The sequence below is a fragment of the Neoarius graeffei genome, chromosome 12, assembly GCF_027579695.1.
Source record: "Neoarius graeffei isolate fNeoGra1 chromosome 12, fNeoGra1.pri, whole genome shotgun sequence".
NCBI lineage: Eukaryota > Metazoa > Chordata > Actinopteri > Siluriformes > Ariidae > Neoarius > Neoarius graeffei.
The window spans coordinates 45,589,286-45,602,251 of NC_083580.1; the positions used below are offsets into that span (position 1 = coordinate 45,589,286).

General features: G+C 37.3%; 1 protein-coding gene across 5 annotated transcripts in view; it reads right to left on the reverse strand.

Moving 5' to 3' along the window:
- efna5a (ephrin-A5a) overlaps window positions 1-12,966 on the reverse strand; it is a 147,757-nt gene continuing 134,791 nt past the window's right edge. The window contains exons 3-8 of one of the 5 annotated variants that reach the window (XR_009655747.1): window positions 5,313-5,378; window positions 5,102-5,176; window positions 4,955-5,013; window positions 4,355-4,742; window positions 4,138-4,163; window positions 177-213 (exon numbers count right to left, since the gene is read on the reverse strand). Coding sequence is in view for 3 of the 5 variants with exons in the window: in XM_060935934.1 (XP_060791917.1) it covers window positions 4,608-4,742; window positions 4,955-5,013; window positions 5,102-5,176; window positions 5,313-5,378 (335 nt within the window). In the remaining 2 variants the exon portion in view is untranslated. Of the gene's footprint in view, window positions 214-4,105; window positions 4,743-4,954; window positions 5,014-5,101; window positions 5,177-5,312; window positions 5,379-12,966 lie in introns of those variants that run through there. The other 4 variants (XM_060935936.1, XR_009655746.1, XM_060935935.1 and 1 more) reach the window with 4 other exon arrangements.

Here is a 12,966-nt window from a genome sequence, read left to right on the forward strand (position 1 = left end):
ACAACAGACAATTTTTACAACAATGGCAGATTTATTTTAATATTTTTTTCTAATTAGTTTTAGCTGCTCTGACAAGTGTATTTACAAAGAATGGCATTAGAGGATATAAAAATGTGTGTAACTTAACATAGAAGATCTCAAGCATTAGGTGAAGATGACCAACACAGGGGCATGTGGAGGGACTGAGCCAGACTTCTCCATGATGATCCATGTCTAAAACAGGTGAGTGAAAACTATGTGATTGTTTCACAGTGCTAAAGGGAAATGCAACAATTCAAAACAATGGGTGCAACGACTCATGCTTTGCTAAAGTTAAAACAAACAAAGACCATCATCATTCCACTGTCATTTCTTTACCCCTTTAACAAGCACTTCCTTTATACAGAAATGAAGTGATAAGGCTTCCAGTTACAGTCAACACTGAACAAATGATTGTACCAGTCATGTTATATGACAGTGAGATTTTGAAATTTTGCAGATGAAAGGACTTTCCACATGTTTTGGAGTTGCTTCTTCATTGCATTTTTTATTTGATAAGGATAATTCATGGTTAACCCCTTAAACCACTTTAGTGGTCCAGTCTTACATTCCTTACTCTCCTAACTGCATGCATTTGCATTTCCTTTTAGCTTAACTCAACCTGGTTCTGGATGCCCTGTCCTGTGCATTTCTGTGTTTTTTTTTCCTGCTTTTACACACCCTCTTCTTGAGCCCCTGAGTTGAACTAAGTGTGTTAGAGCAGGGAAAACACTTAAATGCATGACAGGGGATTCTCCAGAGCCAGGGCTGGGAGATTAGCAAGTTTAAGGGGATAATGTCAAAACGTATTGACTTCATGGTGACTATTTTGGTTTGCGCAATATCATTTAACAAACATAGTTGACAATATTTCCCAAAATATTAACAAATTAGTCATTTAATTAACCATGACCAGGGTAAAGCTGTAATAGAAAATGAATGAATATGGTAAATTTGTCACGCATCACTGAACAAGCACTCTATATATCTGCTCGTTTTAAAGAGCATGGCCTTTCTGTGTCCTTTATTCTGAAAGCTTCATATCTGACTGCATGAAAGTCAAAACCACCCACTTGTATTACTTTTTTGTTGATCCTAGTTCTAGCAGACCACTAAAATCATGCACAGGAAAATCATTTGTGACACATTTAAAAGAAATGAACAAGAACACTGTAATTTAGCATCTGTTTTGTATTTTAAATGTCTCACTCATATCACTTTATATCATATATCATGTAGACAACCTACAGATACACAGTATCCATAAAATTAGGATCCATTTGCTCCTATGTTAATAAAAAAAAAAGATAGGTGTTTTTTTTTTTTAATAACAGTGCAGTGCATAAATCCCCAATCGACAAATCTGTAAAGGAACATGAACCAAAAATGAAATTTACACAATTTTTTCCCTTATGAAGTTTTCGTCTTTCATTTTCAGTTTCGTTGAGTTGTTCTGTTACTCTATCTCAATATATAATTGGATAAAATAGCTTTTTTTTGAAGGCGAAATGAATGAGATGTTATTAACTCATTTATTACCACAAACTACTAATTAATAACATTAATTAATAACTATTAGTTAACTATTAATTACTCTGTAAAAAGTTGCATCAAAATTCCAGCATTCCAGTTCTGACTATTTTGTAAAACTGCAAATTTCAAATGTGACTGTGGTTTAAGGCAAGGATAAAGTGATTTGCTATAAAATTCATGTACTTGTTAGTCACATTAGCCTTATAGCTTTAAAATTGCAAAGTTTAAAAACAGCAAAGTTAAACACCAAATGTGTCTTGGATGATTTGTGGTAAGGTTAAAATTGCATATATTTAATTTTTGTTTGAAGTGTTCCTTGTACAATAACAAATGCACTACTTAATCTTTCCACCTTCAGAAGAATTTTTAAAACCTACATGACTCTTTTGTCTTTCTCACTATAACTGTATTGTGCAGGAAATCTGTACCAGCACAGAGACTGAGACAAATATTTACCATTTTATTCAATCTATAAAGCCCATTACTATTGATTGCAGCAAAGTCTCTTGTCCCCTCTCCCAGTTGTTCAAGTTAATATCACTAACGCTAGCCTACCACTGAACTGGACACGGGTATGGTCTGACGCGCCAGTCAATTTTTAATTCCAGAAATGACCCACACGAGGCCACAGTATGTGGCCCGCATTCCTGTCACCCTGGATGACTTCAAATAGTCTATTAAATCACACCAGGCCTCCAGCTGCCACCAGGGCTAGCTACAGTGCACTGCTCTGTCATCATCACCTCACCATGCACATATCATTTTTATGTCTGAAGAAGCTGAAAGTGAAACTTGGAGGTGTTAAAAGAAATCTTTTTTTTTTTATATATCTTTAAGATGTGTAACAATGATGAATGTGTACTTACTCGAGACATTACAAATTTCCCTGATGCTTCAAACTGTGCATGGATCTGTATTGTGTTACGTTTTATTGTTTCGTTTGCAGTAGGTGATAATGATAGCACATTAGCATTGACATGTTCATGATATTCCCATCATAGGCTTTAGAATGACATTAAGTTGCCAAATCAAACTGTAAATCAATCAATTAGTAAATGTCGTGCTGGCCTTAAAATGGACCCAGTTCAAACTGCCTGAAAAAGATGTCTAAATACTAAAATATAACTTAAAATTATGGTTACAAAATCAGGTTTTTTTTTTTTAATGTACCTCATTGCCTTGTGTTCACACTAGCAAGCAATCTTTATTTCCTGTGCAATTTTATTACATAAAGCTGTGATTCCAGTCATCGGAAAAAAAATAAAAAAAACCAAAACAACAACAAAAAAACCCTCACCCTGACTTGTGACTCTCTCAATTTTATGCAAATTAGCAACAAGTCCAATCTTGTGTTTGAAATTATGTGCTGCAACCTTTCCTGTGCAAACAGCACAATGCATTATGGCATTACCAGCTAAAATACATCATTAAGACACTAAGCAATTTCATGTATGCTGAGTACACTTAGCTATGCTTTGAGACATGGTTAAAGAATGGCAAAATGTTCCAAAATAATGCACTGTATGGTGAATATGGTGTGATTTCATATATAAGGCAAGTGATTGCATTCAGTAAATTCCTTGGACCAATCATTTGGAAGCGATGACCAATATCTCATTCATCTATCTCTCCAAGTTCGCAACTTAAATTCCTTTCAATTCAACAGAGTTTGGCAAAATTGTACTGCAATTTAAACAGAAGTTATGTGTATAAAATATACAGTAGCCTGTAAACATTTTGACTAGTACCATTTCTTATCAGAGCTTATACTACAGTACTGTTGAATTCTTGGTTCAAATTGGTCAGAGATGTTAATTTTCATACAGCAGCACTGACAGTAGTTCAGCTGCAAATTGCATGTTTATATTAATGCAATTGTTCTAATATGCTAGCATTTCTACTGTAACAGCTCATTCAGAGGGACTTGCATGGTGGACACGCCACATAATCAGGTGAAGTGAAAAACAAAACAAAACAAAACAAAACATGTACTCGCTGATATGGTTAAGCTTTCTACAACTAGATGTTTATTTGACATATATGGAATGAAGTCTCTAGCACTTTGTAACAGTACCATGTAAAGGTGTACCTTTAAGGTTTCTGACACAGGAAAGTCTTCAGGACAAAAGAGTTTATGCTTTGTGGTTTCTCAGGAACATGACAAGCTGCATTAACAAAATCTTATTTACTTCAAAGAGACTGGTAAGGGAATGACCGTTTCTAGCTGCTGTAACATAAGTGGTAACAGGAACTAGCTTTGCCGCTGTCCCACAAAATAAATTTCTAAGAGAATTAAAACACATGCTGTTAAAGGGAAAGTGATCAACTTTGGGTTAGTAACAGTAAAGCCTTTGTGTTGGGCCACACCACTCCACCCCATCATTAATTATTTTCCTATAACAAGTGTTATGTTTTCATTTAAAAAAGCTAGACAGGCCACTTCCACACTGACACCAGAGACTTGTCGATTGCTAGTGTGAACACATGGTGAATCCTTTACTATTAGCTGCAGTGGCAGTGTGTGAAAGAATGAGTAATAAACAGGGGAGAATGCTTTTTGTCAAACAAATAAGTATATTCACTTACACAATTAATCAGTGAGGCTCCAAAACCTATTAAAAAACAAACAAACAAAAAAACACTGTTGCTACTACACTTGAGCACTTATTCACTTCAAGAATACAGACTCCACTTTGTATTCTGCTTTTTAGTCTGTACACAATGTACAAAACAGACGAGTGCTTATTTCTGCTTATATAAGAAAACTCCTTAAAAATAACAAAGTCCTCAGGTAAAGGCTCACCCCATTAAAAATTCTCATTCTTTTTTTGATAGAAGAAACCAGTTATCTGAAACCAGTTCTCCATCAGTTCTGTACACAGTTGTGTCCAAAATGTTCCTATGTTTCCAGAGATCAGCTACCTTGCTCGTAGACATGTTGATGAGAGTCCGCCATTCCTTTTACAGAAATAATGTCCAAAAAACAAACAAACAAACAAACAAACAAACAAACAAAAAAGTATATATGTCTTTTCCACCTTCCGTTTTAAGGTAAGTCATTGCTTGATGAAAGAAGCTGTGTGTATGCATATACATGTATCTGGGAGTCTACCAATATCCACCAAGAGCCATCCTGTAATGCATCCTGGATGAGAAGATCCCACTCTCATCGACTGAGTTCTGGCGTCTTCCTGTTACAGGAACAAGTTCTGAATCTCAGTGGAGATAATGAGGACCACTGATGTCTACTTTTTTTTTAAAAAGTGCTCTTTTAAGAGTCCTCCTCTGTGTTAAGATTAGGATCTGTTACTGCACCCCCCCACACACACACAGGCCGCTATAATGATATGTGAGAGATGAGGATGATCAGGACTGAGGCTAGCGGGAGGCCAGTCATACATACACGTCCAGCAGAATTAACGTCCCCTCGGGATGGCTCGGCTGATTCGTGGCTCGTATCATCTAAAAGGAGATGGGAATTTTTTTAAATGAAGATTTGGGAAGATGGATCAGAAAAACATCCAAAGGGAAATTAGCTGAACATACGAACCTCTCGGCTCTAGTGAGTTACTGTCATTGACATCAAAGACCCTGTCATGAACGCTGACAATTTTCACGCAGTTGTCTGTGAGAGGAACATAAAACAGGCTGCTATTAGGACAGCCATCATGATGTTACCATGTCATCACTCTTACCTCTTATAAACTATACACAGATGAAACAATGCGAAATGAACCCCACTAGGAGCTCATAAAACTTACTTGCTGGTCTGACGAAAACTTTCAGCCTCAGGCAGGTTTTTCTCCCATTCTCAGCGACTGTAGAGGCTGTGGAAACAATTAAAATGTTTACGACTAGACTCGCTTAATTCACACCACATGTGAGGTCAGAGCACTTCTGTTTACTGTAAAATATTTAACCCAACAAAACCCAGGCTAAAAAGTGGCCACCTGGGCTTCTCTAACTCAGTCATATCATCAGATCATAATGTGATGAAAATAGTATGTGAAAGAAAAATAAAAACAGAGGTGAAGATTATTTTTGTCATAGAATCAATAAGAACAAACAGGACAAACTTATTTGAATAAGTAACATGGACAATTAAATTGTTTATCAATTAATAAAGTGCCTTGAAGTCTGTTGTGTATCTGGACAAATGCCTATTGGAATTTAGCAAGAAAAGTCACATGTACGCAGGGTGCAAAGTTGCCTTGCTTTCATTCTTCTAGTTAAAACTAAATCCCATCCTTAAAAAATAAAAACAATCTTTTGAAGAGGGGTACTTGTACTAAAGCATGTTAATAAGAAATATTAAAATGTTTCTTTTATTAAAATGCCATGTCAGAAAATCCAGATCACACTTTTGAACACCCGTACCACTTCCCAAACTTTGACACTTAAAGTGCATATCCTGGACCAATTTCATTTTTTTTAATATGAAAGTATGTCCCTTTACACACTCATCCAGAAGGATAATTTTGCACAAGGCCATTTGTCTACAGCAGAAAAAAATAAAATAAAACACGTCTGGAAAAATCCCAAGGGAGTCTGGAGCCAGATTCGTGATGTCACCTGCGGAACCGCCAGCAGGCTGCGAGAGCTTGCATGGTTTCAGTGCACAGCCTGTGTAGACCAAGTTTAGCAGCTAGTGATTTTGCATTAAAATATGGAATTGTCACCTGAGTGCAATGTTACTTCACCTTTGGATGAAGAATATAATGAGATGTCAGAATTATTTCTTACCCTGGCAACAGTCAACTTGTGAATTGCCGATTTTCTTGGTCTTTTTCTCGGCTCTGCTTGGACCTCGGCTTCGAGGGCCTCAGTGGATGCGGCACATCGCCTTCTGTCAGGGGAGATGAACACAGCTGGCTCCTTTGGTGACGCTGACACAGATGGATATGGCGTTGCTTTGGGCATTCTGACAGATGGAACTGCGTCTTTTTTCAGATCAAGTTGCCTCGCGAAGTCCATTTCCCACTGCAAATAGTTCTCAAAGTCGTTGGGCTTTGTGAAGTGAGCACCGCAAATAATGCTGTAGTCTGTAGCATGTAGCCAAATTTTCGGGGTGCCTTGCACGAAGCGCTCCCATTTCTCTCTCATTGTCCGGTCTTTTGGAAAACGATGAGTACTAATCCCATCAAGATTGGTGTTGCTACACCCTCCTACGATATATCTGTTAATTACATGATAACGTTGAAGACATTTGCAGAAAACCACCAGGTTGTTTTCTAATAAACAAACCAGCGCTGACGTAGGATTCAGAAGGAGGCGTCCTGCACGTCACGTCACGTCACGTCACGAAAATCAATGTTTGCCGGGAAATCCAAATGCCAAGGTTTTTCAGAGGCAGACGAATTCACCTCAAATGGCTTGATTTCAACTGAATTTTTCTGGTATTGCGCAAGGTAAAAAAATTGCACAAAATGCAATATGTGACAGATATTTGACCAAAGTTTAATATAAAATAGGAGAATTACATTGATCTTGCTCCTGAATTTACCCGTGATATGCACTTTAAGCTCATTCACATATTTTTCTTTTTCTGAATTAGCTAGCTAGTTAAGCTGAATTTGGATGAGTGGGGAGGCAGGGTAATGCAATTATTGCAGGAATATCTCTGGAATTTTAGTCAAGTCCTTCATGTCAGTAATGTCAATCCATTATGTCAGGAATTTTCATGGAATGTATATCAGAAAAGATTGTTATATTTTACCTTCTATAATATAAGCAGTAGAAAAACCTCAGCTAATATTTATCCAGTGTAAATTGACCAAGCTTCCTTGTGGGAAAAGAGCTTTTACATTTTTTGTTCAATATAAACAGACTCTAGGAAGGGCATGCTCTTTTCTATTATCAATAGAACAATTTAAAATATAGATGATGTTTAAAAGGAAATGTCTGAGAAGTGATGATTCTAGTGGTTTTAAGGATGTTATTGAGTTCCGAGTACAGGTACAGCAATTTATGCTGCATCCACTCCCCCTTCCAACAAGAGTTTGTATTAAAATGAAGTGTATGTAATGCACATGGAATTTATTTTGTGTGATGACCATGCATACATCATGAACACTTGCCACTCTCTGTGATTTTTTACAAAGATCACTTATCCCATGAAAATAAATCATAATTACTGCAAATGTATTCCAGAAACATTACTTAACAGGCATATGTCTGGAAAACAAATCATGTCTTACTTTTGTCTTGTAATTTAGCATAGTTTAGGAACTCTGTTAGATGGAGTCATTATTCTGAAGGGGAACACCTGACCTCTCTTTCTAAATGCCATTGTACAGCTCACACTCTGCAGATACAGTGGTGCTTGAAAGTTTGTGAACCCTTTCGAATTTTCTATATTTCTATATAAATATGACCTAAAACATCATCAGATTTTCACACAAGTCCTAAAAGTAGATAAAGAGAACCCAGTTCAACAAATGAGACAAAAATATGATACTTGGTCATATATTTATTGAGGAAAATGATCCAGTATTACATATCTGTGAGTGGCAAAAGTATGTGAACCTTTGCTTTCAGTATCTGGTGTGACCCCCTTGTGCAGCAATAACTGCAACTAAACGTTTCCGGTAACTGTTGATCAGTCCTGCACACCAGCTTGGAGGAATTTTAGCCCATTCCTCCATACAGAACAGCTTCAACTCTGGGATGCTGGTGGGTTTCCTCACATGAACTGCTCGCTTCAGGTCCTTCCACAACATTTCCATTGGATTAAGGTCAGGACTTTGACTTGGCCATTCCAAAACATTAACTTTATTCTTCTTTAACCATTCATTGGTAGAACGACTTGTGTGCTTCATGTCATTGTCTTGTTGCATGACCCATCTTCTCTTGAGATTCAGTTCATGGACAGATGTCCTGACATTTTCCATTAGAATTCGCTGGTATAATTCAGAATTCATTGTTCCATCAATGATGGCAAGCCGTCCTGGCCCAGATGCAGCAAAACAAGCCGAAACCATGATACTACCACCACCATGTTTCTCAGATGGGATAAGGTTCTTATGCTGGAATGCAGTGTTTTCCTTTCTCCAAACATAATGCTTCTCATTTAAACCAAAAAGTTGTATTTTGGTCTCATCTGTCCACAAAACATTTTTCCAATAGCCTTCTGGCTTGCCCACATGATCTTTAGCAAACTGCAGACGAGCAGCAATGTTCTTTTTGGAGAGCAGTGGCTTTCTCCTTGCAACCCTGCCATGTACACCATTGTTGTTCAGTGTTCTTCTGATGGTGGACTCATGAACATTAACATTAGCCAATGTGAGAGAGGCCTTCAGTTGGTTAGAAGTTACCCGGGGGTCCTTTGTGACCTCGCCGACTATTACACACCTTGCTCGTGGAATGATCTTTGTTGGTCGACCACTCCTGGGGGAGGGTAACAATGGTCTTGAATTTCCTCCATTTGTGCACATTCTGTTTGGCTGTGGATTGGTGGAGTCCAAACTCTTTAGAGATGGTTTTGTAACCTTTTCCAGCCTGATAAGCATCAACAATGCTTTTTCTGAGGTCCTCAGAAATCCCCTTTGTTGGTGCCATGATACACTTCCACAGACATGTGTTGTGAAGATCAGACTTTTATAGATCCCTGTTCTTTAAATAAAACAGGGTGCCCACTCACACCTGACTGTCATCCCATTGATTGAAAACACCTGACTCTAATTTCACCTTCAAATTAACTGCTAATCCTAGAGGTTCACATACTTTTGCTACTCACAGATATATAATATTGGATCATTTTCCTCAATAAATAAATGACCAAGTATAATATTTTTGTCTCATTTGTTTAACTGGGTTCTCTTGATCTACTTTTAGGACTTGTGTGAAAATCTGATGATGTTTTCGGTCATATTTATGCAGAAATATAGACAATTCTAAAGGGTTCACAAACTTTCAAGCACCACTGTATACAACAGTAAGCTAGCTGCTACAGTCCAACAATCAGGGCCCTGATCTTGCTTGGAAGATTTTCTGATTGACTGACAGAAATTTTGGTGGATAATAATAGTCTGATGATACAAAAGACTTTGTTAAAAATGTTTGATTGGCTCCTGCATAGTGCAACAGAAAGACATTCACTCTGCAGATTGCCAGTTCAAATTGCAGAGATGCCAAAGCTATCTATAGCTGGGAGTCCCACTCACTTCTTCCAGCTTGTCACGTTTGTGTGGGGTCGCTGCCATGTGGACCATACTGATCCACATGTCATATTAACTGGAGCATAGTTTTACACCGGATGCCCTTCCTGCTGCAAGCCTCCCATTTCCGGGCTTGGGAAACAACCATTCACACATACATTCACACCTATGGACAATTTAGAGTCGCCAGTTAACCTAACTGCATGTCTTTGGACTGTGGGGGAAACTGGAGCACCCGGAGGAAATCCACACAGACACAGGGAGAACATGCAAACTCCACACAGAAAGGCCCCTGCTGACCACAAACCCAGAACCTTCTTGCTGTGAGGCGACAGTGCTAACCACTGCACCACCATGCGACCCTATCTATAGCTGAAAGTCCAAGACAGCAAACTTGTCCATATTGTCTGGGTGGGAGGATGGGAAGAGGATGGATAGCATGTTCTTTCAAGTGTGTTACGCTGCCTTGTGTATGCAGCATGAGCAGCAGTTCAAAAAGACTTGGCTGGCTAGCTACATGTGTCCTTGAGGCAGTGTGTGTTCGCCTTCACCCTTCCTGATTGGTAGCTGTCATATGATAGCGGAGCTCTCCACGCACAAAATGTGCAGAATGAAGCTCCATATTTAAGAGAACATGATAATGCATTGACCTGACTTTTGATAGCTTTTGCGACTGACCGTACGACTTACATACATACGAAAGATGTATGTATACCACCACAGTGTACCCAATCATAAGTGCAAGACATTGTATCTCATAAATACTTGACCACAGGATCTTTATTTAAGATTGATGGGTTTTTATCTAATGCTTATTTTTTATTTTTAATTAGCTTTTTTATAAATTCATGTGGGATTATTTCCTAACACATTTTATACTTATCGGGAGCTTCGCTTTTAGGCAATGCCTTATATATATATATATATATATATATATATATATATATATATATATATATATATATATACATGCATGGTTCCTCAACACCTGACACAGACTTTGTTAAACCAGGCAACACCCAAGCCAATAGACTTGCTTTTTTGGCTCTCATTGATGAGGTACGCAGGTATCATTAACCCTTTGATGCAAAACATGGGTCAAAAGTGACCCGGCTGAGTTTTTATTTTCTATATCTTTGCAATAAATTAATTCCATCATTCAGTATTCAAGGTATTCCTCAATTAACTTGTTTTTGATCATCATACATCCTTATTTTATTTTTTCCTTTCTTACTTTTTGAATAAAAACCCTTTTTGTATCACTACCCTTCTAATGCACAACACGGGTCAAAAACGACCTGCATTCATTTTCCAGGTTATTTCATGTATGGCTGAGTGTTTCTACGATATACTTTTGAAATAAATTAATTTTGTCATTTACTTTTCCAAATATGCAGTAAATATCTTGTTTTTGTTCAGCACAAATCATCATTTTTATTTTTCCTTTCTTAAGTTATGAACAAGCACAGCTTTTGTAATTCTACATCAAGTTTACACACATGGGTCAGAAATGACCCGCATGCATTTACTCCAGCGTTTGGTGGGAACTGTGAATTGTGCTTGTGTCAGACATTTCACAGCTCAGCACAGCGCCCTTTGCCCATCTAATACATGGAAGTAATGTTTTTCAATTGTTCTAACATTACCTTAGAAAAAAATTATGTTTAGGTTACCTTGAGAGTGAGTAGATTACTTGTCAGAAAGTTACAAGTAATTACTATTAGCTACCGAGCTGTTGACATATTCTACTTTAGTTAGCTAATTTTATTGTAGTTGGCTTAGCTAACTACATAGTTAATAAATAAATAACTGGCCCCATTCACTGCTAAAGTAATGACTTGAAACAAATTATTATTATAGTATTAAGACATTTAATTTTAAATCACACTTGGATGACCCATGTGTAGTAATATAAAAAGTATTTTTGTTCATAAAGTAGGAAAGAAAAAATTTCATTAATGATTTGTGGTAATTAAAAACAAGATATTTAAAGAATACTTGGAATATTCAATCATAAAATAAATTGATTTCAAAAGATAGAGCAAAGAAAAACTCAGTCAGCATGAAATAACCTGGAAAATGAATGCGGGTCATTTTTTACCCATGTTGTGCGTTAGAAGGGGTGTGCATATGTTTTGCATCAAAGGGTTAAGGGCCTTGCCTCCAGGCCATCACTGGAGTTCCCTCAACCAGGTTGTGAACTCATGACCTCCTGTATCAGAGTCAGTGACGTTACCAACTGAGCTATCTACATTAGTTAACTATAGAGGGATAATATGTTTACTGAAAATGAATAACTTACTGAAGAGAAAAAGTGAATGAATGAATTCTTAAGCACTATGGTAGTAGTACCGTGAATTAGTTATAAATTCACACTCTCCTTTTCCAGGTTAGTGCTACATAATTAAGGTTCAGAAAACCACATCTCAATGAAAAGCGATGCTACAGTGTTGTACTTTTTTCTAAATGTGATGCTAATATCACAAGTGGTTCAAAAAATTATTCAAGCTTAAATAAATGTTGTGAAAGTGTTATCAGCAACTTCTAAAGAGTAAAAATAATAATAAATAAATAAATAAATAAATTGCATTACCAGAACTATACTGACCTTAGCTAGAAGGCCCTTTTCTACCTTGCTAATGTCTTGTGATGTATCATAAATGATGAAGTGATAGAAAACAAACCTCTTGGATCTGCACTTTGATACTCAAGAACTCTGTCTCCTCAAAGCCATTACCTGCCTAAGCAGAGCTGCTGATGTCACAAGCTCTGTACATGTTCCAGGTCTCATTTAAATGCCTATGCGAGCACACAGGCCTCAGAGGGAAATGCAATCAGCATTCATTTCATTTCATAGCCATATACATGGACAGCGCCTTTTTTTTTCCTTAAATTTTTTTTTGTTCTTTACTATGCTTTATCAACTGCCCTGGTCATGTTTCTCAATTTGTCCTTTCCATAACAGAAAGCCAATTAGTGCTTAAAAAGGAGCAGGGAGACAGGCTCCTTCACTGCCCAGCCTCTCTTTGTACAGCAGGTAATGTAATCTCCTGCTGTCAGGAGTTAATGCAAATGAGGCTCCAGGAACGTGGGGAAGGAGAGAGAGCTATGCTGTTTCTCTCACAGATCACACAAGAAGTAAAGGTGACTATGTAATGAGAAATGAAAAAAAAATTCAAATAAAGGCCTCCATTCAGTGACACATCACACAGAATTACCTGCAAACCAATAGACCTCTACTGATTCAGTTAGTTAAAAA